Source organism: Meles meles, chromosome 6 (assembly GCF_922984935.1).
Source record: "Meles meles chromosome 6, mMelMel3.1 paternal haplotype, whole genome shotgun sequence".
Lineage (NCBI taxonomy): Eukaryota > Metazoa > Chordata > Mammalia > Carnivora > Mustelidae > Meles > Meles meles.
Window position 1 is genome coordinate 121,131,169 of NC_060071.1, and position 27,797 is coordinate 121,158,965.

Genomic DNA, 27,797 nt, shown 5'->3' on the forward strand with positions numbered 1-27,797 from the left:
TGGGATCATGACCTGGGCTGAAAGCAGAGGCTTTAACCCACTGAGCCACCCAGGCGCCCCCAGAAATGTTTTTCTTGAAGCTACCCATCAAATCACACATGAGTGAAGGCTGCAATTTGTTGAATTTTATGTATCGTTGCTGAAGTCTTACTCAGTTTTGTTTCTGACACAGGCATCTGAGAATAGATTCCCGTGTGTGTGTGTGTGTGTGTGTGTGTGTGTATGTGTATGTCTGTGTGTGTGTCTGTATATGTATAAAACTTTTTGGTGTCTTCTTCCAATTGACAATATGTTGTTTTTCCCCGTTTTTATTATTTAAGGAAGAGCTTCAGGTATCACTTTTAAAATTGAACAATGAATATGAAGTAATTAAAAGTACAGTTGTGAGAGACACGGATTTGAATTCAACACTACATGACTTAAGACTGACTTTGGAAGCAAAGGAGCAGGAGCTCAATCAGAGTCTTACTGAGAAGGAAATACTTGTAGCTGAGTTAGAGGAATTGGACAGACAGAACCAGGAAGCTACAAAGGTAACACAATGTGAAAACCAGAGTGGCACACATTCTTTTCAGTACACTGAAGATTGGAATAACAAGTGAAAATGATGGGTGTGATTTAAACCTGTGATCTCATCAATATTTTGCTTCATTGATAATCTAATCACAGAGGCTGGCAAACTTCTTCTGTAAAGGGTTAGATAGTAGATATTTTTTGGCCCTGCAGGCTGTATAGTGGTCTCAGTTGTACTCAACTCTGCTCTTGTGATACGTAAACAATGAACGGTGGCTATATTCCAGTAAGACTTGATCTACAAAATCAGATCTACAAATCTGGCCTGATTTGGTTCATTGTCTGTATGACTCCTGCTTCAGTGATGAAGAGTTGAAATTGAAACAATATATATCATTTACCTTCTCTGGTTTTAAATTGTAGTCTCTAGGATAATGAAATAGATTTGCTGGAAGATGTTAGTAATTTTGTTAAGATTTTTTAAAAAAAAGATTTATTTTAGAGAGAGAGAGAGAGAATGTGCATGCATGTAAACAAGGCAAGGGGCAGGGGGAGGGAGAGTCTTAAGCCGGCTCCACGCTAAGCATGGAGCCTGACGTAGGGCTCAATCCCACTTCCCTGAGATCATGACCTGAGCTAAAACCAAGAGTCGGACACTTAACCAACTGCACCACCCAGGCGCTCCTAAATGTTGGGATTATTAAAAAAGTTTAAGAAGGATTAGAAGTATCTGAGGAGTATTCTTTATTATTTATGACATTTTACCAAATTTTCATTAGGTACTAAAATGAGAGATTGTCTTAAAGTTACCATTCAAATTATTTTTCTTTCAGCATATGATTCTGATAAAAGATCAGCTATCAAAACAACAAAGTGAGGGAGACAGCATCATTAGTAAACTGAGACAAGATCTAACTGATGAAAACAGGAGAGTCCATCAACTTGAAGATGATAATATGAACATGACTAAAGAGCTGGATATGCAGAAAGAAAAGTTAGTTCAAAGTGAACTTGTCCTAAATGATTTGCATTTAGCCAAGCAGAAGCTTGAGGAGAAAGTGGAAGATTTAGTAGATCAACTAAATAAATCACAGAACAGTAATTTAAACATGCAGAAGGAGAACTTTGGACTTAAGGAACACATTAAACAAAATGAGGAAGAGCTTTCTAGAGTCAGGGATGAGTTAACTCGGTCTCTGAATCGAGACTCCGGCTGTGATTTTAAGGATGACTTACTTAAAGAAAAGGAGGCCGAAGTCAGAAACTTAGAACAGAAACTTTCAGAAATAGAACAGCTCAATGGCCATTTAAACAAAGTTGCCTTTGATCTGAAAATGGAAAATGAAAAGTTGGTTTTAGCATGTGAGGATGTAAGACATGAGTTAGAAGAATCCACTGCTGGTAGCAATCAGATTTCTCTGGGAAGAAACACTTTTGCGGAGGTTCTAAAAATGGAGAAAGGACAGTTAGAAGCAGAATTGAGTCAGGCCAAACAGAGGCTGGTAGAAGAATCAAGTAAGTATGAGCAGATGATCGAAGAACTATCTAAGGCACGTGATTTGAGTACTTCTGCTTTACAGCTGGAACAGCAGTGTTCAATGAAACTTAGTCAAGAAAAAGACTTTGAAATAGCGGAACTCAAAAAGAACCTTGAACAAATGGATACGCACAATAAAGAAACCAAGGAAATTTTGTCCTGTAGTTTAGAAGAGCAGAAGCACTTGTCCCGACTTATAAGTGAGAAGGACGTTTTTATTGAAAAACTTAAAGAAAGAAGTTCAGTGCTTCAGGAGGAATTAGATAAATGTACAGAGGCCTTAAGAAAAAATGAAATTTTAAAGCAAACCATGGAGGAAAAAGACCGAAGTCTTGGGTCCATGAAAGAAGAAAACAATCATCTCAAAGAAGAACTAGAACGGCTCCGTGAACAGCACAGTCGGGCTGCGCCTGTGGTGGAGCCTAAGCCCCTGGATAGCGTTACAGAACTAGAGTCTGAGGTGTTGCAGCTGAATATTATAAAGGGGAATCTTGAGGAGGAAATAAAACGTCATCAAAAGATTATTGAAGATCAAAACCAGAGTAAAATGCAGCTGCTTCAGTCTTTGGAGGAGCAGAAGAAGGAAATGGCTGAGTTTAAGAGCCAGCATGAGCAAATGAATGTCACACACACCCAACTCTTCTTAGAGAAGGATGAAGAAATTAAGAATTTGCAAAGAACAGTTGAACAAATCAAAACCCAGTTGCATGAAGAAAGACAGGGCGTTCCAACGGAGAATTCTGAGATCTTTCAAGAAACGAAAGTACAGAGCCTTAATATAGAAAACGGCAGTGAAAAACATGATTTATCTAAAGCCGAAACTGAGAGATTAGTAAAAGGAATAAAAGAACGAGAATTGGAGATTAAGCTCCTAAACGAAAAGAATATATCTTTAACGAAACAGATTGATCAGTTGTCCAAAGATGAGGTTGGTAAACTCACTCAGATCATCCAGCAGAAAGACTTGGAGATACAAGCTCTTCACGCTAGAATTTCTTCCGCTTCCTACACCCAGGATGTTGTCTACCTTCAGCAGCAGCTGCAGGCCTACGCTAAGGAGAGGGAACAGGTATTAGCTGTTTTGAGTGAGAAGACTAGGGAAAATAGCCACCTGAAAACGGAGTACCACAAAATGATGGATATCGTTGCCGCCAAAGAGGCAGCTCTCGTGAAGCTGCAGGAGGACAATCAAAAATTGTCCACTAGATCCGAGGGTGGTGGCCAAGATATGTTTAGAGAAACTGTACAGAATTTGTCACGTATCATTCGAGAAAAAGACATTGAGATAGATGCATTAAGTCAGAAATGCCAGACTTTACTGACGGTTTTACAGACATCCAGCACTGGGAGTGAGGTCGGAGGTGTTAACAGCAATCAGTTTGAGGAGCTTCTCCAGGAACGCGACAAGCTCAAGCAGCAAGTGAAGAAGATGGAAGAGTGGAAGCAGCAGGTGATGACCACGGTCCAGAATATGCAGCACGAGTCCGCCCAGCTTCAGGAGGAGCTCCATCAGCTTCAGGCACAAGTTCTGGTTGACAGCGATAACAATTCTAAATTACAAGTGGACTATACTGGCCTGATCCAAAGTTATGAGCAGAATGAAACCAAACTCAAAAATTTTGGGCAGGAGCTAGCACAAGTTCAGCACAGCATCGGGCAGCTGTGCAGCACCAAGGAACTGCTTCTAGGAAAACTTGATAGTATTTCGCCCCAACTCTCCTCCGGATCTTTGCCGCCTTCCCAGCCAGCAGAGTCTCTTGGCATGGTGAAGCCCGATAGATGGAGGGAGTCTTCGAAACAGGAGCTAGAAGAGCTAAGAAAGTCACTGCAGGAGAAAGATGCAACAATTAAAACGCTCCAGGAAAACAATCACAGATTGTCTGATTCCATTGCTGCCACCTCAGAGCTGGAAAGAAAAGAGCACGAACAGACAGACGCAGAAATGAAGCAGCTCAAGGAGAAACAAGAGGTCTTACAGAAGTCACTGAAGGAGAAAGATCTCTTAATCAAAGCCAAAAGTGATCAGTTGCTTTCTTTAAATGAAAATTTCACCAACAAAGTGAATGAAAACGAACTTTTGAGGCAGGCAGTAACCAACCTGAAGGAGCGGATATTAATTTTAGAAATGGACATCTGTAAACTAAAAGAAGAAAATGAAAGAATAGTAGAAACAACCAGGGAAAAGGAAACGGAGTATCAAGCGTTACAGGAGACTAATACGAAGTTTTCCATGATGCTTCGAGAAAAAGAGTTTGAGTGCCATTCAATGAAGGAAAAGGCTCTTGCGTTTGAGCAGCTGCTAAAAGAAAAGGAGCAGGTATGTTGGGGATGGAATTTTTATACAGGAAAGTTGGGGTGGGGAAGATTTTCCAATGGGTTGGTTACTTTATAGGTAATTGTGTTTGAAGGGGAATGTGAAGTTGTTCATTCAGAAATACTTCTTTCAGGCTTTTGTGACTTCATTCTGAGTAAATTTTCCTTAGAGGTACCTGGAGGTTTCTCCCCTAAATTACTAGATCTTTCTAAACATGTTTAGCAGCAGGTTAATTTAAATAGAAAAAAAAAAAAAGACTTCAGTAGCAATTAATATTTTTCTTTAGAAAACAGAAGTGTTGAAATGACTTCCCTGTCTTTTCTTTGCCAGAGACTTGCACTTTCTGAGGAACAGTTGTGCATGCCTGATGAAGGAACGCACACACACATAGCTCTCTCGCATACTCTTTTGATTGATTTTGGGATCTGTGAACATTTTGTTGTATTGAGTAAATTTGAAGAGATTGTGTCTTTTGAATTCTTTTGAAAACTTTTCTGATAACTTTTTCTTCCAAAATAGTTTAATTGTTTTGAAAAAGTTGCAAAGATTATAGAGTTCCCATATGCCTCACACCCAGTTTCCCTTGTTTGTTAACATCTCAGATTACTATGATGCATTTGTAACAACTCATTCACCAATATTGATGTATTAACTAAAGTTCCTACTTTATTTGATTTTTTTTTTACTAAAAAAATGAGCACATGTCTTCTTTCTGTTCAGGGTGCCATTCAGGATAACACATTGTATTTAGTTGTCATGTCTCCTGAGGCTTCCCTAGACGGACAGTTTCTTAGACTCTGTTTTTGATGACCTTGATATGGTTAACTATATCTCAAAATTAATTATGTAATGAAGAAAATGTGTCTTTTTTAAATGTATTTTTCTTAAAGGTAAACTTGTTTCTTTCCAAAAGGGCAAGACTGGGGAGTTAAATCAGCTTTTAAATGCGGTTAAGTCAATGCAGGAGAAGACAGTTAAGTTTCAACAAGAGAGAGACCAGGTCATGTTGGCCCTGAAACAGAAACAAATGGAAAACAGTACTTTACAGAATGAGGTATGCTTTTACTTTAAAGAAATTGATTGAAGCAATAAGCTTAGTAATCATTAAGAAAACTAGAACGATTTATCAAAATTAATTTCTCTCTTAGGTGATTTTTTTTTCTGTCTTCCTCTGATGTGTTATTGTAGGATTTTGATCTCCTAGAATATATATTATTTGTTTTCAGAGGTGAAAACTATAGCATATCTTGGGTATTAAAAAAATTTCCCACTGATGCAATCACTGTAGAAACAGGTATGCAGATTCCCCCCAAAAATTAACAATGGAAATACCATATACTCCAGTAGTCCATTACTGAGTATTTATTCACCCAAAATGAAAACACTACATCAGAAAGATACCTGCATCCCTACGCTGACTGCACATTATTTACAATAGCTAAGATAGGGAAGCAACCCAACTGTCCATTGATAGATGAGCAGATAAAGGAGGGGGTACGAATGGAATATTACTCAGCCATAAAAAGGAATGAGAGCTTGCTGTTTGCAACAACATGGATTGACCTGGAGTGTATATTATGCTAAGTGAAGTAAGTCAGACAGAGAAAGGAAAATACTGTATGATTTCACTTATGTGGAATCTAAAACCAGTGAAACAGAGACAGAATCATAAACATGGGGAACAAACTGGTTATTGCTGGAGGGGTTGGGTTTAGGGAGAATGGGCAAAATAGGTCAAGGGGATTTAGAGGTGAAAATTTCTAGTTATAAACTAAGTCACAGGGCTGAAAAATAGGTCATAAGTAATAGAGTCAGTAATATTATAATAATGTCTGATGACAGATGATAACTGCATGTACTGTGGGGAGCAGAGTGTGACATGTAGAGTTGTTGAATCACTGTTTTGTATACTTGAAACTAGTATAACCTTGTCTTCGGTTAAGAACCGAATTCAATTTTTTAATTGAAAATTAAAATTAAAATTAAAAAATTTCTCACCTGTGATATATGAAAAAATGAGATTTTTCACTGAAAAAGTGGCGTATCACAAAGAGGCATATACTTGCTACAATTCCATTTTTCATTAAAAGCCGCAGGGAATGAGCTTCCAGATGAAACGTCAAGTTGACTTTCGGTGACTTTTTTTTCTAATATAAATACATCTTGCAATATGAGAAATTAGTATGTAATTAATGTACTTCAATAATGGGCAGAAGATTTGATAACAGAGTGTCTTTTAGAGGGGAAAGGGGAACATTTTATAGAAAAAAAATAAAGAGGTGTTCTCTGCCTAGGTTCAACATTTACGTGACAAAGAAATACGGTTAAACCAGGAGCTAGAGAGATTGCGTAACCATCTTTTAGAATCAGAGGATTCTTACACCCGAGAAGCTTTGGCTGCAGAAGATAGAGAGGCCAAACTGAGAAAGAAAGTTACAGTATTGGAGGAAAAGCTAGTTTCATCTTCCAGTGCAATGGAAAATGCAAGGTAACTTTTCCCTGTTTTTAGCACTCACATTAGTTGAACCCTTCTTGAGTGTCAGAGTCAGAAAGCGTTTTTCCTGGCTTACCTTGTTTTACTCTTAAGAAATTCATTCTCTCCAAATGATAGATGAAGATACTGAAGATAGAGAGGGTTAGTAAGCTGCCCAAGGTCAGACCCAGAGTATGTTTGCGGGTTTCACGTTTGGGTCTGTAACTCTTGACACCAGAACTGGTATTCAAATAGCTCTCTCTGAATCTTTCTTTCTTTCTTCTTTTTTTTTTAATAATTTTATTTACATATTTATTATTTTTTTTATCATAAGTGTACTAGCTCTCTCTGAATCTTAACTACTACCCTAGATAATTGCCTCTCATTGTTTTAAGAGTTTAGACTTAAATTCTGACTGATTTCTTTTTCCTGACAGATTTTAATTAGCTTTGTCACACTCCCAAAGAACTAATTTGACTTTGTGATTTTACTCTTGATTAAATGATCTAAGGTTGAAGAAGGTTTGGATATTAGAAGGGAGAGAGTAAAGGCAGTAGTTTATTATAAAAGACTTTAACTCAGGAACAGCAGATGGAGGAGATATGTAGGGCAAGGCATGGGGTAGGGGTGCACCCTCCCAGCAAGCTGCTGTCCCCATAGCTCTCAGTGCTCATGAGCCCAGAAGCTTTCCAGACCCTCTCATTGTGAGGTTTTATGAAGAGTTCATTATAGAGGCATGATTGACTCCCTACTTATATACTTTAAAATTTTATTAATCTCAATAAAATGTATTTTCTTGGGATGCCAGGGTCCTGGAATTGAACCCCACATCAGGCTCCTGCTCAGCGGGGAACCTGCTTCTCCTTCTCCCTCTGCTGCTCCCCCTGCTTGTGCGCTCTCTCTTTCTCTCACATAAATAAAATCTTTTAAAAATAAGGTATTTTCTTCTCTTTATACCCTTTTTATTATAAAAACCTATTTGCACTTCAGGAAAAGAATCATTTCTTCGAATTTTTGGGTCCTTATTTTCTCTAATTAAAATAGTTTCTGGGCTCTCTGCACCCTCATTAGCCTTATTTCACACTATCACCTACACCAGACAAACTGTCTTATTCATTCCTTTCACAGAGCTACTCTTTTTCTATTTCTTCTCCTTTTTCTATGCTTTTCTTTAAGATTTACTTATTAGTGAGTGAATGCCTGTGGGGGCACACACGTGAGCAGGGAGGAGGGAGGGAGAGAAAAATCTACAGGAGACTCCCCACGGAACCTGATGTGGGACTTGATATCATGACCCTGAGTTCATGACTTGAGCCAAAATCTAGAGGTGGATGCTTAACCACTGACTGAACCACTGAGTCGCCCCATCTTCTGCCTTTTCATTTCATATTCTTTTACCTTGAGTGGGCCTGATTCCAACAGTTTCTCTGTTAGTCCCACCTTCTTTGAATAGCATTTCCTTCGTAAAGAATGCTTTAGTTAACATCCCGCTCCTCAGATTCAAAATCAAACCCTGGTGTGATGTTTTTCTTTTGAACCTGCTTAATACTTTGAGTCTTTGGTAGCGCACTTACATTTTACTTTAGGGTACGTAAGTAATTGTTGACCCATCTTATATCATACACCTTCTCCCATCCAGTGAAATATAAGGCCACTGGGAGTGGGCGTGATGCCATTTATTTATTTATTTATTTATTTAACATTTTAGTCATTTACTTGACAGAGAGCACAAGCAGGGAAATGACGGGCAGAGGGAAAGAGAGAAGCAGACTCCCTGTGGATCAGGGAGCCTGACACAGGGCTTGATCCCAGGACCCTGGGATCATGACCTGAGCCAAAGGCAGACACTTAACTGACTGAGCCATCCAGGTGTTCTGATGCCATTTATTTTGTACCCTTCCCACAGCATATCTTCTTACACAGAGTTAATAGATGTGCAGTACTATTTTTGAAGGAGTGACTCAGATTTACAAGTCAGATTATCGTGTTTTGAGCCCTTAATTAGCTGTAGTAATACCTGGTGTTTATTAACTTTTTGAGTGACATCATAGCTCATTTCATCCTTGCAATGACCTGTTCCATAGCATGCCAACCAGCAAAGTTGTATAAAATCCAGGAACACTTGAGGGCAGAGTTGTTTCCTGATTATCAATTTACTGCTTTTCCCACAAGAGGGTGCTGTTGGGTAAAGTTTCCTCAGAGTTGCATGATGCTTAAAGGGCTTTAATGGACTGCTCCCGAATAAGAATTTATTAACTGGATATTAAAAACCCAGGAAAGACTATTGCAATATTTTGTTTGTAATCATTATACATTAAGGAGATACATCAATGATATAATCCTGGGTCAATAAATCTCTAACCTATCTCTGATTTATTATTTGGGTGTAGGGGTTATTATATTGAATATAAAGAGAAAGAAAGATGATAGTGAAAGATAATTAGTAGTTAGAGCATTTTGTCAATGGATAGCCTTTGGAAACTTGGGAGTTCACCATAGTTGAAAGTGTCAAAAGTCAAGGAAGTTTCAGAATCCATTGCTTATTGGGTTGGAAGCTGGACAAAATGACTTCCAAGGTCCTTGCAACTTACAGTTTTTTGATAAATTACATCTTAGAGTTTTACCCTGAAGACATGAATGTTGCAGGCTGTTTGTAAATTTTTATTATACTGATGTTTCTTGTTTAGTTCAGCTTTTAATCTTTAAAATGACTGCCATTTGGGGTGCCTGGGTGGCTCAGTGGGTTAAAGCCTCTGCCTTCAGCTCAGGTCATGATCCCGGGTTCCTGGGATCCAGCCTCACATCGGGCTCTTTGCTAAGCACAGAGCCTGCTTCATCCTTTCTCTCTGCCTGCCTCTTGGCCTACTTGTGATCTCTGTCTGTCAAATAAATAAAATCTTTTAAAAAAATAATAAAATGACTGCCATTTGTTCAAAGTCATTTTCATGGGAAGAATGAGTTAACAAAAGGAGAATGAAGATCGAACTCTTCAAGTTTCTTTGAAATCTAATGTGAATGCAATGAAATGTAAGGAAGGCCAAATTCATAGAGTCAGAAGGTAGAACAGTGCTTGCTGGGGGGGAAAGGGTACTGCTTAATGGATATGGAGCTTCCCTTTGGGAGGATGAAGTTCTGGAGATGGATGATGGTGATGCTTGTACAACATTGTGAATGTTAGGTATATATTTACACAATTTTTAAAAAGTCGGGAGGAGATTTCATCTTGTTAAAGTAATAGAAACAGTTGGACTTTTATTCTTTTTCTTTGGTGGGTGGGGGCAGAGAGAGAGAGAGAATCTTAAGCAGGCTCCATGACGCGGGGCACAATCTCACAACCCTGAGATATTACCTGAGTCAAAAGCAGAAGTCGGACAGCTTAAATGACTGAGCAATCCAGGCACCCCTGACTTTTATTCTTTTTGTTGGAAGCCATCAGGCCAGTTTGCAGGTGGAGTCACTGCAGGAGCAATTGAATGTAGTCTCCAAGCAAAGGGACGAAACCACACTGCAGCTTTCTGTGTCTCGGGAACAAGTAAAGCAGTACGCTCTGTCACTCTCCAACCTCCAGATGGTACTGGAGCATTTCCAGCAGGGTGAGTTGTGCAGTCGGCCTTCCAGGGAAGAAAAATTGTTGTGTTATTGGGAATTCTGGCTTGTTTCAGTGCTATTTTGAAATAGGCACAGGGAAATCTTTGAAAGGTTACCCCACTTGTAGGAGGAAAAGATAAGTTGCCCTCAAAAAGTTAACATAGACTCCTTTTACAGTTAAGACTAGAGAATGTGACATAGGAATTATTAAAGATATGTTTTAGTATCATATTATGACCAATGAAGGTGAGAATTGGGGAAGGATAAGGATAACATAGGAAGAATGGTCACGTGATAAAGAGGGGACCATGTAGAAGCAATACTTAAGTTTTGAGATATAGGTCAAAGGTTGAATCTACTTCAGAGAGTTAATCGTCAGTGATTACTGTCCTTTGAAATATTGACTGACTTGTTCTTAGCTGTTTATATACCTTGAGGTAACTACATTTCTAGTCCCAGTGGAAAATATTTCTCTGGAGACGTAGTAGCAATGACCAGAGAGCAGTATTCCTCTGAAAACCAAGTATGCTTTTTCACATCTACCTCCCACCCTCACATTTACCTCCTTTAGATCATTCATTTCACCCATCTGTTTATAATGATTGGCGGTGAATTTACTGCTGGTCGGGGCAGGTGATGGGGATATGAGGGTCATGAAGTAACAGGGGTTACAGTTTTGTGCTGAAGCAAAACTTTGAATTCGTATGTATGTTGATCTTCAGGCTTACTCATGGTTGAAATCTTGAATTTTAAGATAAGAATTCTCAAGGTCCATTGTACCTAATACTTTCTAGAATGGACAGGTGTACAAAGTAGTATGGCAGTAGGGAAGGCTTTACCAAAGAGGAGATACTTGAGTGGAGTTCTGAAGGGAGGGAAGAGTTTGCATGATGAACAAAGTGGAGAAGGGTTTAGGCAGAGGAAACCAATCTCTTTAATTCCAGCTCACATGATCTAAGGCAGAGGAAACTAATCTCTTTAATTCCTGCTCACATGATCCCATGATTTTCTTGCTGAGAGATTTGAATTATTAAAATTTCAAGAGGTATAAAATTCTAATTTTATCACAAAATTGCAGAATACTAATGTAACTTTATTTTCTCATTAGAGGAAAAAGCTATGTATTCTGCTGAACTAGAAAAGCACAAACAGCTTGTAGCTGAATGGAAGAAAAAGGCAGAAAATCTGGAAGGAAAACTAATGTCATTACAGGTTGGTCAAAATAATTTTCTCTTGTAAATATTATTATTCATGAACAATTACTTGTTGAATCTGTATCTTGAAATAATTTCCTAAACAATTTTAGTAAATACTGTTTGGTTACTTGTTATCCTATGCTGGGATCCAGTGGTGAACAAGATTTCAGGACTTTCCCCATGTAGCTTATAGTTTAGACACAACAAATATGAGATGATGGGAAATTTTAATTCTTTAGCACAGATGGGTATTTTTCTCTTTTCAGCAAGATATATCACTCTATTTCACATGGATTAGAATAATGTATATAATCCTTTAGATCTTTTTCTTTTGTGGTATAATCCTTTAAATACCATAGTCCTTTAAAATATCTTTCTTTGGGTGTTCCCCAGGTGGCTCAGTTGGTTAAGTGGCTGCCTTCAGCTCAGGTCACGATCCCAGAGACCTGGGATTGAACCCTACATCTTCCTCTGCCTGCTCTGCCTGCCCTGCCTGCTGCTCCTCCGGCTTGTGTTCTCTCTCTCTGACAAATAAATAAATAAATAAATAAAATCTTAAAAAAAAAAAAACAAAAAAACCTAAACTTTGTTATAGTTGATATGTAGAATTTTATAAAATATAAATATTTTTAAAATATACAAATATATATTATATATATAATATTTATATAATAATATAAAATATAGAAAACATAAATATATAAAATATAAATAAAATGAATCCCCATGAAGAGATATGACATGAAAGTAACTTGCTTTTAGAATTAGGGTGAACTTTTCTAAGTTATAAGTAGACTTTGTTGATATCTGATGGAAAGTAATAATATTTGTATACCTGTCATTAGTTGTGAATGTGCTGTTCAGCCATGTTAATATTCCTAATAAAAGAAGACATATTTCCTTTAAAGTTTTGAAATTTTTATTAAATATTGAGTAGCTGCAAAACAGTATTTAGATAATACATATATAATAATAGCAGTCCCGCAGCTACCTTCGTACTTGCCCACCCAGTATAAGAAGAATGTCATCCTTAGAAGTCCTGACGTGCCCTCCATATCTCATCCCCTTCTTGTTTTTTAAGATTTTATTTATTTATCAAAGAGAGAGAGAGAGAGAGCGCGCATGCACCCATGAGCGTGGGGGGAGGGACAGAGGGAGAAACAAACTTCCCACTGAGCCCGGAGCCCAACGTGAGGCTCAATCCCAGGACCTGGAAATCATGACCTGAGCTGAAGGCAGACGCTTAACCAACTGAGCCACCCAGGCGCCTTCTCATCCCCTTCTTACCATTTCATAGAGAATGAGTCTAGAATGTTATGTTTATCACCCCTTGTTTTTCTTTATGGTTTTATCACATGTATTTGAATCTCCAAAAGGTACATTGTATGGTTTTACATAATTTTGAACTCTGTGTAAATGAAATTTTGAAATTAATGTAAATTTAATAATTCTCCTGAAACTTGCTTTTTTTTTTTTTTTTAAAGATTTTATTTATTTATTTGACAGAGAGAAATCACAACTAGGCAGAGAGGCAGGCAGAGAGAGAGAGAAAGGGAGGAGGAAGCAGGTTCCCCGCTGAGCAGAGAGCCTGATACGGGGATTGATCCCAGGACCCTGATATCAGGACCTGAGCCGAAGGCAGAGGCTTTAACCCACTGAGCCACCCAGGCGCCCCTTCCAGGCGTGTATCTTTTTTTTTTTTTTTTTTAAGATTTTATTTATTTATTTGACAGACAGAGATCACAAGTAGGCAGAGAGGCAGGCAGAGAGATAGAGGAAGGGAAGCAGGCTCTCCACTGAGCAGAGAGCCCGATGTAGGGCTCGATCCCAGGATGCTGGGATCATGACCCGAGCTGAAGGCAGAGGCTTTAACCCACTGAGCCACCCAGCTGCCCCCCAGGCGTGTATCTTAATCGGAATTGCTGAGTCCTGAGATATATATGGGCAATTTCAACTTTATTCAGTGATGGCAAGTTGTTTTATAGCAGTAGTGCTAGTATCCTCCTACCAGTGGTGCGTAAGAGTTCTTGGTCTGTGTCCTTGGCAATACTTGGCCTTAGTAGAATTTTTAAGGTTTTTGCCACTGTAGTAGGAAGGGCTATCATCTTATGGTTTTAATTTGCATTTGTCTGACTGCTTAAAAGATTAAGCATCTTTTAATATGTTTATTGACCATTTATGCTTACTTTCTGGTCAGCTCATTAATATGTTTAAAAAGATACTTTAACACTTTTAGTTGTTTCCAGTAGGTCTAGAGTATGTCGTCTGCCGTACTGTTAGAAGTCCGGATCTTCTTTTTAAACTAGCTTCATTTTTAATTTAAAATATAGCATATACTTAGAAAACAAAATCAAAAGAAATAAGAGGGAATTAGTAAAAATAAAAGTTGGAATTGGTGAAATAAAACCCAAACAAATGGTAGAAAGAATAATGAAGTCTAAATATTAATTTTAGAACAAAATCTTAGTGTAGTTTTGAGATTTAATAATTTCTTAAATAGAAATACTGTGAAGGGGGTGTCTGGGTGACTCAGTCATTGGGTGTCTGCCTTTGGCTCCGGTCATGATCCCAGGGTCCTGGGATCAAGCCCCGCATCGGGCTCCCTGATCGGCAGGAGGCCTGCTTCTCCCTCTCCCACTCCCCCTGTTTGTGTTCACTCTCTCATTGTCTCCCTCTCTCTCTCTGTCAAATAAATAAATAAAATCTTAAAAAAATACTGTGAGGTTTAAAAAAAAATATTTGTAGATTTATTTAGATTTCCTTTATACTAAATTTAGTTTTGTGGATTTTGAATATTAAAAGTTTTATTTAAAATTTTTTGTTTCAGTCCCTTTGTGTATCAGTTAGGGTTCAACCTGAGAAGCAAAACCAGTAGGGAGTGGTTGTTGTGTGTACACACACACACACACACACACACACACATACATATTCATACATCTATGAGATTTATTATAAGGAATTGGCAATGTGGTCATGGGAGTTGGTAGTCAAAATCCCAAGATCCCATCACAGGCATGGGCCAGAATGGTTCTCCACAGATGGTCAGGAAAGAAAATCAGAAGCAGGATACAAAACAAAAAACCTTGCCAGAAAATCTGGAAGAGTGCATTTAGAGTCTGGGGGCAGGGAGGAGCCTACCCAAGACTAAAACTCAAGAAACTGTGAAAACAGAGGGAGGACATGTTTGTATACAATTTAAATACTTTTACATGGCAGTAGGTTTCATGCAGTCAATAGACAAATGGCAGATCTGGCAAATAATACTTCTAGCACTTATAACAAAGGGTTCACGTCTACTCTTCTTGGTACGCTCAGAAACAGACAAGAGAAAGCTCACTAGAAAGACAAGGTAGGCAAAGAAATTTTCACAGAAAAGCAGCTCTAGCTATCCTGTAAACATGGAAGAATACTCAAATTCATGAGTAGTGAGGGAAATAAAAATTAATCAAGTAGTAATGAAATGTCATTTTATAGCATAAGACTTGCAAAAATTAAAAAGACCATTTGTTGTATTTCTTGACCTTTTGTATCTGCTTTTCGTAGTGTTTATGCTCTTATTATTGTCCTTTTTTTTTTTTAAAGATTTTATTGATTGATTTGACATTGACAGGAAGAGAGGGAACACAAGCAGGGGGAGTGGGAAAGGGAGAAGCAGGCTCCCCGTGGAGCAGGGAGCCCGATGTGGGGCTCGATCCTAGGATCCCAGGATCATGACCCGAGGCGAAGGCAGAGGCTTAACCAACTGAGCCACCCAGGCGCCCCTATTATTGTCCTTTTTAAAAAACTTTTGTCGCCATATCTTAAGTAGCATCCTCTTTTTTATTTAGTTCTGAGGAATACAATATTGTGCTGTGAAGTATGGGCTCTGTCTTGGATACTAACCCTGTGAACTTGCCGGAGGTCACAGAAGCACAGCTTCATCAGCTGAATAGAGGAGGGTGGACTGACTCTGGCTTCCAGCTATGTAGTTTGTGAGATGGTTTTTGTATGCACTTTTTAACGGACTTCTCTTCCTCAGGAGCGTTTTGATGAAGCAAATGCTGCATTGGATTCAGCATCAAGACTTACAGAACAGTTAGATTTAAAAGAAGAAAAGATTGAAGAACTTAAAAAACAAAGTAGGTGTTTCTTTCTTTACCATTTTTTCCCATATAACACCTGTGTTGAATCAGATGTAGTCTTCCCCCTTGCGTCCATGTGGTTGAGTGAGACCAACTTCCACTGGGTGTGACTTCCATTTCTTTGCCCCATGACCAGCTTGCTTCAATTTTAATACGGTCCTAGTGAAACCAGAGTCGAAAGTTGGCCCTGGCTGTCCACTTAGTTTTCCTGTATATGGAAGCAAGCCGGTTGTGTTGGTTGTCACTCTGTTGACCGTCACTGGGAAGCGATTTTACTGACCCAACTTTTTATGGTTAGGACTTCTCTGCGATCATTCTGTGTTCATCCATGGGATGTATTAGGACAATATTCTCAAGAAAAAGAGTAACATCTTATGGAATGAATGTCTGAGTATAACTAGCTTTTTATGATTATAGATAGTGCTTTATATCTAGGCACTCACTATGTAATTGTGTGGTGCTTGTAAGATATAAGCCTTGCCACTTTTCTAAGGTGAGTGCTATGCTTAGTATTATCCATTAGGTCTCAAGTAATTAGGTGATTCATAATGCTTTGTTGAATCTAACAGCTAAGATTGCATGTCGCTGTTTAATCTCTGATTTAAGGATCTGTGGGAGTTGAGCTCTTCTAGAGCTGCATTCAGGAGGTAATGATTTAAGGTGATCATGGAATCACGATACCTTTGGGTATCTGGGTTGGGCACAGGCAGTAATTAAGGAATTAAGTGCCACTTAGCATAAAATAGAAATTAGAAATGGGCAAAATTCAGAGGTGACACAGCAGAGATGCTGTCAGATGACAGAAACAGTGAATTGGACACTAGGAAGGCATACAAGCAGGATCACTGAAGCCTGGGTACCAGCGGATGAGCCAGAGGAAGTCGTCCTACTTCTAACAGCACATAGCAGGTGAGAGATTTTAGGACTACGAAAAACAATAAGCTTCGTCATGTGAGGTAGGTATCCTCAAGATAGCTTGATTCTGAGCTCTTACTTTGTGAGGCTTGGCCAGCCTTGGAACTCTAAATCTCGGAGGGGGCCAGAAATGGGCAGCAAGGAAACAATTACATACTGAATATCATGGACATTTTATGTAACATATACTGCTTTGTATTTAGTCTTCTCTTATTTACTCTTCACAACCATTTCTAGAGTAGGTGATAAGAGGTTCATTTTATAAGTCAATGAAACTGAGATTTGAGCTCTGATCTTCTTACCCTTGACCAAAGCTCATGATGTTTCCATGTTACTTTATTTCGTCCTGTCAGAAGAATGGTTATTTATAGTGTAGCTTGTATTTTGTTTTGTGTATCTCCATCTCCTTTAAAGATAGGGCAGCATCATTTATATTGTGCCCTAAATGTTGATCTGGTTGCTCTTATGGGGAGGGCGTATTTACTGGGAAAATGCCAGAGCATTATACTATAGCATTATCTGCAGACACATGGCCAGCCCAGAGAAGATGCAGGGTAGCGCTGCACTGATGGAGGCAGTGTTGGAGGCAGGCAGTATTGTGAGCCAACTCATTGGTCCTGTGACACCCCAATGCATTGTAGCATGCTGCTGTATAATGTTTAAGACCACATCCCTTTTTAGGTATCTACCTGAGTCATTTCCGGTAGATGATGCTAAGATAAAAAATGCCGTGACTTACTGTAGTTGGTAAATATTTTCAGATTCCCTGCACTCCTTAGGACTTGTTCAAGCACTCATTTAAACCCCCAGTAGTAGACTGTTTCAGAATTAGATTGTATCTGACAAGGCTTACGTGGCTTAGGTCCCTATTGATAGAAAAAATGACAATTGCCATTCAGTGTAAATGTATGGAAACTTCGGACTCATTATATGGGGTGTATATTAGCTACAGGGAGCTCTGATTATGCTTACACAACTGGTGTTTGAGAGGACAGGCAAGAGGCCAGTGTTTCACAGACAGGAAGGGGAGTGAGGAGATATTCTGTTGTGTCTTTAAGTCATTCTTGCCATTTACATTCTTGTCTCTTCTTTACGATGTTTTCTTTTATTACCTCAGTGCTTAATATTGCTTTTATATCTGTAAACACAAATGTGATTTTATTTTCCCAAAGCTGCACTCTTGATTTGATAATATAAATAAACCTTGATTGGCTTGGTTGTTTCAAAAGAATCACTGTATATTTTCTTTCATAGATCATTAAGTACTTTAAATGCTGATTGATGTTGTAACACTGTACTTTATTTTTAACACGAAACTTGGCCAGACAGCAAAAATATTTGCCAGGAGAAACAGTTTTGAAAAAGACAGATTGGCTTTTGTTGCAAGAAAGTACCTAGAGACTTAAATTGTTGAAGCAAAGTATTGTTTTATTTCTAAGCATCTGCAGACTGATGATTAGTTGATATGCAGTTTCAACATTTAAACAATATTGGGAAGCTTACTTTAAAAGTGGTATTTTATTCAAAATACTTGTTATGCTCTTGCTACTGGAGATGAGATGATTCATTGTGGTCAGACGTATGAAAAGGGAGCCATTACATACAACACCAACATTAAAACAGTAGATCGTTGATGATTTTGGTATTCTTAGAGTACATAATTGTGTATGTACTTGGAACTGTAGTTCTAGGTTCAGGTATTTACATATTTACAGGCCTTGTATGAAAAACATGAAGATACCTTATCAAGCATTAAGTAATTAATGAGAACCGACTAGTTGGCCTCACGCTAGATGCTGTGTGAGACCCTGGCTAGTAACACGTGGCATAGGTCCTGCATAGGTTCACAGTGTGATAGTGGCTCGCAGCAGTGGTCATGAGACATGCATATTTACCTCTCTAAGAATCTCCTTGAGGGTCAGGGGCATGTCATTGAAGAAAGGAACTTGAGCAGAGCCCTATACTAGTAGAAGATTTCACCCCTAAAATGTAAGAACTTCTGTCTCCCTTCTCCCCATAACCTCCTTTTCCCATAAAATAACAATGAAAGGTAACCCTAAGATCCTGTAGGTGCTATATTTTAGTAATGTGTCTGGTAGAAGAAATATTGCTTTCCTTCCTTCTAGAAATTACTCTTGCATCATTTTACCCGAAAGCCTTTTTGTTCAGTATGGTTCCAAAGACTCACTTTACACACCATCTTGTATTACTGATTTTTCAAACTTAAGATGCTAGTCCTCTGTGAAGCAGGTAGGAGGACAGAATCTTTCTTTCACTATTTTGAATTGGTCAGAGTTCAGAATTCCCGTGGAATTGTCATACATGGAAAAATACACACCTGTGGAAACCTAGAGTACTGCCAAACCATTTAAAGATGCATCATCTTGCTATATTTATGGCCAGATTTGACATTTTACTTCTTTGACTTCTTTTCCCTATCATCATCTTTGAGATGAATTCCTGCTTAAATGAAAATGATTAGATAAAATTGGGAAGTGGCACAAAATAGTTTTCATTTTGATTTTGTGATACACAAAAATATGTTTACATAAACAATACAAATTTAGATTCTAGCATTGGGAGTATCTTTTGGTATGTCTGCCAGTATAGAGCTGCACCTTGAAGGGTCTCGTAACTGATTTTTGTTTTGTTTTGTTTATGTTGTTAGTTTTTTAAGACTATCTTTTAGAGCAGTTTTAGGTTTGTAACAAAGTTGAGAGGGAGGTACAGACATTTCCCATATAACTCCTTCCTCCTGTTTTTAACATCACTTACCAGAATGGTGCTTTTTTTTTTTTTTTTTTAAACCAAGGCTGAACCCGTTGTGATATATCATCTAGCCCAAAGTCCACGGTTTACCTTAGGGTTTACTCTTGGTGTAATATATTTTGTGGGTTTGGGCAAATGTATAAGTAACTACAACATTATTATAGTATCATGCAGGGTTTTTGTGTTTTTTTAAGATTTTTTTTTTTTAAGATTTGATTTTATTTGACAGACAAAGATCACAAGTAGGCAGAGAAGCAGGCAGAGAGAGAGGGGGGAAGCAGGCTCCCTGCCAAGCAGAGAGCCCGATGCGGGGCTCGATTGCAGGACCTGAGATCATGACCTGAGCTGAAGGCAGAGGCTTTAACCAGTGAGCCACCCAGGCACCCCTTTTTAAGATTTTGTTTTTATATGAAAGAGAGAGTGTGAGTGAGAGAGAGAGCATGAGGAGGGTGAGCGGGAGAAGCAGACTCTGCTGCTGAGCAGGGAGCCTGATGCCGGGCTCGATCTCAGGACCTCGGGATCATGACCTGAGCCAAAGGCAGACGCTTAACTGACTGAACCACTCAGGTGCCCCTCATGCAGAGTACTTCTACTGCCCTAAAAATCCTGTGTTCCTTCTATTCATCGTTTCCCCACCCACCTCCACCCTCACCTCTGGAAACTACTGACCTTTTCACTGTCTCCATAGTTTGCCTTTTCTAGAACATCATAGAGTTGGAATCAGACAGTATGGAGTTTTTCCAGAGTAGTTTCTCTCCCTTCATAATATGCATTTAAGGTTCCACTGTGTCTTTTCATGGTTTGTTAGCTCAGTTCTTTGTAGTGCTGAGTAACATTCCACTCTCTGGATGGACCACAGTTCATCCATTCATCTGCTGAAGGACTTCTTGTTGGCATCCAAGTTTTGGCAGTTACGAGGAAACCTCCTGTAAACATCTGTGTGCAGGTTTTTGTGTGGACATAAGTTTTCAGCTCCTTGGTGTCAATACCAAAGAGTGCAACTGCTGGAACGTATGGTAGTTTTGCAAGAAAGTGCCCAGCTGTCTTCGAGAGTGGCTGTACCATTTTGTATTTCCACCGATGATGCAGGAGTGTCTCCGACGCTCACCCCACCAGCATTTGCCAGTGCCAGAGCTCCATTGGGGCATTCTCATAGGTGTGTAGTGATAGCTTGTTTTAATTTGCATTTCCCTGATGACATATCATGCGGAACATCTTTTCATATTCTTACTTGCCATCCGTGTATCTTTTTTAGTGAGGTTAGGTTTTTTTTTTTAGTGAGGTTAAAGTTTTTGGCCCATTTTTTAAAAAAAATGTTTTTAAAGACATTTTGGTGACTACTTTTAAAAAAGTCTATAAGTTGAAAATGGAAAATTTCCTTACAGTGTTTTGTTTTGTTGATGAAAATCTGGAAGAATATATAAAAATAAGCCCCAGTAAACCTGGTATAATATGAAGCATAAAAATATGTTTTAAAACTACAAATATAAAAGAGGTTTTAAACTGTTTTTCATGGAACTACCTTTATGGTTGCTAGATGGTGGAGTTTTTATTTTAAATAAAGACATTCCGTTTTCCAGGACATGATTTATACAAGAAAACATATAATGTCCTGTTGAACATAAGCCAAATACATTCCCAGACGCTTTGTTACCCAAACCTTTTGAGGGATTTCTTTATAGATGTTTTTGGCAGAAGTGGTGATTTTAGAGGAAACATATAAGAAATACCAGATGCAGTTTTCTGAATTGCCATAAATGGTTAAAAAATTATTTGTGATGATATAAACATCTGGGTATAGTAGACAATGCCAGGACTTTAGTTAAGAAAAAAGTTTGTATCAATTAGGTGAATAACAGCCCTTTTAAACATAATGGTTATATTTTAAATGTGCGTTCTATTAATTCTTCTAAATACAAAGGAAAAAATAAATTATGTAGAGGTGTTTTGAGTTAATATGTTTTGTGTATTTTCCCTCATATGGACAGAGTAATTCAGAACATAAATCATTTATTCTTTTTGTCTTGTGTTCTGTTCTTCCCAGATACTCTCCCTTCCTAGAGAAAAATCATTTTTTCATTTAGTTATCAAAAATGCATTGTTTCCTGCTATGTATGCAACACTGAAGTAGGCACTGAAGATACAGAGATAGGGGACTGGTACTTCCAGGAGGTTTAGAGTCCGACTAGAAGGGGAAGATTACATGTAATCACATACATACAACCAGTTGTTTCAAAAGGAAGGGACCATTCATTCTCCTTGGTTATGGTGATATGGAAGGGTAGAGAAGGCTAGTGAATGGTATACTTGACCTCACTTGAGCTTAAGTGACCTCACTTGAGCTTAAGTGACCTCACTTAGGTACAGCTAAGCAGGTGGACAGTTGGGGAAGAATATTCTAGATTTAGGGAGGAATTCATATGAATCTATGCAGCTTAATCTGAAACTGGCTGAAGATCTGGTGGACTGGTCATAACCATAGAAGAGGCAGTCATGGAAGTGAGTTATTATGTGGAGAAAAGAAACTATAAGGATGGATCACAAACATAAATGATTAAACTGGGGCTAAGGAAATAATACAAAAGGACAAATAGGACAGAGAGAGTGGTGAATTGGAGATTTTCTTAGGGAGGCAGCAAATTCTCAGCTCCACCCGACTGTTGCAATGCAGGCCTGTGGGCCCAATGTTGCCAAATCTCCAGATCTTTCAAGAGACACTGGAAATGTAGACTTTTATGTGAAATATTCCAATTTTTTAATGTGATACCAAATTTAAAACACCCTGTGTGGGCTGGAAAAACATTTCTTTGGTCCATAGTTAGCCTGTGCTATTTGCAACAGGGAGCTTTCAGAAATGAGTTGAGGTTCACCCATAAGCTTAGAGAGCCTTTTGTCATTATTTTCTACAGTGATGATGATATTCAGTAAGTGTCAGAATTATTATAATGGCTGTACTTTTCTCTGACAAAAATTCCCAGCCCTTTCTTTTGGGATATGCCTGTTCTGTGTGAACCTTTTAAAATTAAATACATAATTTGATTCACAGTATTCAGTCTTCTAAAAAACTTTTGTTTCAGTATGGAAAAGCGCAGTACAGATGATCTGAATTCATCCTAAAGGATCGAGGGAGGCGGGTAGAGAGGGAAAATAAATTTGATCTGGTTACATTAAAGATATTTGTATAAGACCTGTTGTAAATGCCGATAGTCACTCTAATTTTATATTGTACAAATAACCCAAGAGACCTCAATGTTGCTATTTTTTAAGATATTATTTATTTATTTGACAGAGAGATCACAAGTAGGCAGAGAGGCAGGCAGAGAGAGAGTGAGAGGAGGAAGCAGGCTTCCCCTCCGACCAGAGAGCCTGATGCGGGACTCGATCCCAGGACCCTGGGACCATGACCTGAGCCAAAGGCAGAGGCTTTAAACCACTGAGCCACCCAGGCGACCCACTGTTGCTTTTTTCATGGAGTCACAGATCTGACCTAGTGAAGTTCAAATTAATGAGTTTATATTGTATTAAAATCTTTTCATGTGATGTCATTGCTAGGAAGTGGAATTTCAAAAATTACTTTCATTCATCAATTAATAATTACAGTTATGGAATGAGAAAGCATTCACCATGTACTCTAGACCTTAAAATTCTATGATATGGTTGAAAAGAATTGAGGTAAAAGACAAAGCAGATGTCAGTATGTCTTAACTTCAAATGTTAAATATAAGATGCCTTTAAAGAGTATTATTGGGGGCAGCTGGGTGGCTCAGTGGGTTGGGCTTCTACCTTTGGCTCGGGTCATGGTCTCGGGGTCCTGGGATCGAGCCCCGCATTGGGCTTTCTGCTCGGCAGGGTGCCTGCTTTTCCCTCTTCCTCTGCTTGCCTCTCTGCCTACCTGTGCTTTCTTTCTCTGTGAAATAAATAAGTGGAATCTTAAAAAAAAAAAAATTATTTGGTGTTTATAAAGAAGTTGATCTTGTAGAAGTTGAAATTCTGTGATAAAAAGATCATCTAATTTCTAACCTTTGTTTTGATTATATTTAATTATATGAAGCGGCTAAGTTTCTTTATATTAGACTTAATGTATTAAGATGCACGTTTATTTTTTAGGTAGCTAGTGCAGATAAGACACTAGACCCAGTTAATTTACCAACATATATATAAATGAAATCATCTTTCTAACATTTTTTTCTTCCTTCTCTTGGCTTCTTGGTTCATAAAGAGGATAAGACAAAATGGAGGCAGAATTATCAATGTTAATATTAACTCAAGTGATAGCATAATTGTATTGGTCAGGGGTAGGTTAAAAAGTGAATTCTTTAGTTATTTTAAGAAATCAGATGAGTGAGTACTAATGCTTAATATAGCACTTCATTGTTTAGAAAAGTCGCATTTAATCAGTAGATTCCAAATCCTTGGAGATTAAGCATACATATTTTACAAAATAGGCAACAGCTTCTGGCCCTGGTGAGAGGACCGTGACTCATATGCAGGTCTTCTGACCCTCAAGTCCTGTTCCAATCACCTTTCTTTTCTCTGTCAGATGACTGTTAAATAAATCTGACTTGAGTCTCGTCCAAGGGAGCTAAGTCATGCAACAGCCAGATGACTTTGTAAGCAGTGTGACTTAATTTTACGATGTGCTCTAAAGACAGTATTATAGTGCAGTGTTACTAATCACAAATAAAATATAAAGTTATGATGGACTTATTTGTTATAGTCAGTACGTTTCATGTTCAGTTTTGATTTTAAATCAAGTGGTGAGGACCACGGTATCTTCTCAAGGCATTATGGAGAAGAGGCTCTCATATGGCAGGCTTTAGGATGGCGTATATTTAGGGTAACCCTTCCCCTAGACTAGACTAAATCTCAGTTGCTTTATTGCTCAACTTTAAAGCGTATCCCCCTGCCTTTTATTTTCTTTTTTTAACTTCCAGAGAATTATTTTGGCACATTAGATTATTTCACAGGGATATTATATTTGGCTAAAAACCCATTTCTGAATAACCGTTATTTTGTCTGCCCATATAAATACAGTTCTGATTTCAAATTGTGGTTTGAATTAGTGTTCGGTTTTTGTGGAGAAATATTCAGAATCTCTGGTGGGAGGAAAATCAGGGTGCCTAGAGAAAAAGAGAAGTCCGTAGGGACCTTTGAAGTTAGTATTTGACTTTCTTTTCTAAGCCTTTCCTAGTTAGTACCATTCTTCCGAGCCTTCCCTCCAAATTCTGAGGTTTTTTTTGTAGACTTTATATCAGAATATGTTTAAACTACTACTTGAATTTGAAACAGCCCTCTGCATGCCTGCAGGGATATGCAGAGTTATCAGTTTTCTATCACATTAGTTCAGGACTAACTTGTATTCTGATGAGTTTAAGAAATTTTTACCCTATTATTTTGGCCATTAGGATGTTTTGATCTTACCTTTCAGAACAGAGATTTTAATCATAATTATACTGATACTAATGAATTTCATCAAGAAAATATCTTTGACTTGAACTTTATTTTATTTTTTAAAGATTTTATTTGTTTATTTGACAGAGAGAGAACACAGGCAGGGGGAGCGGGAGAGGGAGAAGCAAGCTCCTCGCTGAGCAGGGAGCCCGATGCAGGACTTGGGAGCTTAGGGTTGCGCCCTGAACCAAAGGCAGATGCTTAACTGACTGAGCCATTCAGGTGCCCCAAACTTGATTTTTATTAAAGATTTATTTATTTATTTTGTGAGAGAGAGAAGAGGGGGCCGAGGGGGGAATGGTGGGGGTGGGGGCAGAGTGAGAGAAGCTCTAGACCCCCTGCTGAGCGCAGAGCCTGATGCTGGACTCTGTCTCATGATCCCAGGATCATGACCTGAGCCAAAATCAAGAGTCGGATGCTTAACTAACTGAGCAACCCAGGTGCCCCTTGATTTGAACTTTATTAAGATAGATTTCTTGATCTGTTTTTATAGAGCAAAATTAAGTTTTTCTAGATTATTAAAATTTTAATCAGAGCAAAATGAACTCTTTGCTCTGTCAATTTTTTTACTCTGAAGATGTCTATCATTCAGTTTTATCTTTCTTTTTTAAATAAGAGACAGTATATTATAGTGGTTACATTCTGGTTATGCTCCAAAGCAGTGCTATCCAATAAAAATATAATGCAAGCCACATGTTTAGTAGCCATGTTAAAGCAAGTGAAGTTAATCTTAGTCACATTTTATATAGCTCAGAATATTATTATTTTAATATAAATATAAAAAATCATTAATTTGGGAAGAAAGTAGATGGAGATCTGAGAGAAAGGGAAAGTGGAGGTAAATTTGACCTCTGTTTCTCTGCTACCTTTCCATAGTGGGGAGGATTAAACAGAAGATTCTGCCCATCGTTACTCCAGCTCTTACTGTAGTCCGTGAGTGGGATAGTTAATTGAGAACATCGACAAGAGATTAATTTACTTGCCGTTCTTCCTCCGAATAATTGAGAATTCTACTTACATTCAGAATGTAGTAATAGAAAGGGTCCAGATAGCAGCACGTGTTCATAGTATATACGTGCATGTTAAGAATCTAAAATCTCTTTTACTGACTTAGATTTTAATAGTAATCTTGTTCTCTCTCTCTCTCTCTCTCTTTTTAATGTCCAAGCTTAAATTCCTTACTGGAAAGACAGGAAAGGAAACGTTTGTAGTAGATTTTCCGAATACAAACCTTGCTTTTATAATATGGTTATGGCAACCATCTCTATTTTGGTAAAGTTAGCCTATAAATGAATTACATTTTGCAATTTAGATTTTTGCAATTTAGAAGAACCACAAGCCATTGCAAAACCATTAAACTGGACATTTTTGTATATACGTTTAGTACTTTAACCGAATAGTAGGCATTGTGCAAGGGTGATTGAAAACATAAAGCAAGTGGACCTGGCTAATCTGTAGGGTTTAGAGAAAACTTTGAGGAAGTGACCTATGAACTTAGATGTGAAGGTGAATAGGAGTTAGTTAATAAGTGTCCCGATGGAAAAGAGGTTTTCAGGTAGAAGAAAAAACATATGCAGAAGTCTTGTAGTAGGAATTGAGAGTCCAGAAATAAACCATACATGTTTGATCAGTTGGTTTTCAACAAAGGTGCCAAAAGAATCGTTTCTTCAAAACGTGGTGCTGCCACAGCTGGGTGTCTACATGCACAAGAACGAAACTGATCCCTTTCCTTATACCGTGTGTGTAAATTAACTCAAAATGGATCATAGACCTGCATTTTAGAGTTACGTTTATAAAAAGTCTTAGAAGAATTCACAGGAATAGATCTTCGTGATGTTGAATGTGACTCTGAAAGCGCAGGTAACAAAAGAAAAAAGTTGAACTTCATCAAAATTAAAAACTTGTACTTCAAAGGATAACATCAAGAAAGCAAAATGACAACCCACGGAGTGGGAGAAAATATTTGTGAGTCCTGTATCTGACAAGGGGACTTGTATCGAGCTACCACCCGTAAAATGCAGCATGATTCAAAGTCTAGTTTTGTAGAAAGAGGTCAGAGTCTCGTGTTTGGATTGGAGTATTTCTTGATTTGAAAAGTAGAGCTCTGTTGCAGAGCAATCTCTTCTCTTCTTTCAGAACCAGACTTGTACTCTAGCTTGGGTAAGCATCTACTTCAGCTCAGATTATCCATTTCTGAGGTGACAGGTACCAAAACTCCATGGGTCTGGCTGAGAGTTCCTTTGTCTGGGAATAGTTGGCCCCATGGCACGGTCGGATTTATGAACAGGGTATCTCCTGTTGTAATTCTAGACTGTGCCTGTAATACTGCTTGGATTCCAGCTGTTCCACCAAGATTTTACAGATTTTGCTTCTTCTTTAAATAAGAATTATAAAATGAAGTAGTCCAGCATTCTTCTGAATGAATCATAAAAGTTATAGTTATCTTGATTAGTATGTTAGAACCAGTGATCTGAATTGGGTTTTACAACCGGTGTACCTCAGAATACTCTGTCCTCTGGGCTGCATCTGGAGCCATGCTCTTAGTCTTCTTTGCTCACCAAAAACCAGAGTCCAGCCAGGAAAATGGAAAAAGGAAAATCTAAAATTGTCCTTTCCATTTCTCCCCCATTAAAGAGAGGCTCTGGAAATGTTTTATGCGAGGAAGCGGTGGTGAAAAATCTCTTTTTTGCTTTTAAGTTTCTGAAGAGAATGAAAACCTGTTTTTGGTGTTTAAATTTTCTGTTAAAGAATTGAATACTTTATTGGGGATAAACTGTGTGAATAAAAGCGTACTCTGGATCTTGGGTAATTTCTATACCCGAAAGCCCAGTTCCTGAACCAAAGAAGAGATGGAAGTCTCTTTTTTTTATTAAATTATATTAAATAATACTAATTAGAATAAGTGTACACATTCAAAATT

General features: G+C 38.2%; 1 protein-coding gene across 2 annotated transcripts in view; it reads left to right on the forward strand.

Moving 5' to 3' along the window:
* The window catches only part of TRIP11 (thyroid hormone receptor interactor 11), a 64,764-nt gene that overhangs the window by 28,880 nt on the left and 8,087 nt on the right, over window positions 1-27,797 (forward strand). For both annotated transcript variants that reach the window (XM_046008416.1, XM_046008417.1), the window contains exons 10-16: window positions 321-533; window positions 1,347-4,367; window positions 5,278-5,418; window positions 6,659-6,852; window positions 10,267-10,430; window positions 11,534-11,637; window positions 15,640-15,739. In XM_046008416.1, the coding sequence (XP_045864372.1) occupies window positions 321-533; window positions 1,347-4,367; window positions 5,278-5,418; window positions 6,659-6,852; window positions 10,267-10,430; window positions 11,534-11,637; window positions 15,640-15,739 (3,937 nt within the window). The remainder of the gene's footprint in view (window positions 1-320; window positions 534-1,346; window positions 4,368-5,277; window positions 5,419-6,658; window positions 6,853-10,266; window positions 10,431-11,533; window positions 11,638-15,639; window positions 15,740-27,797) is intronic.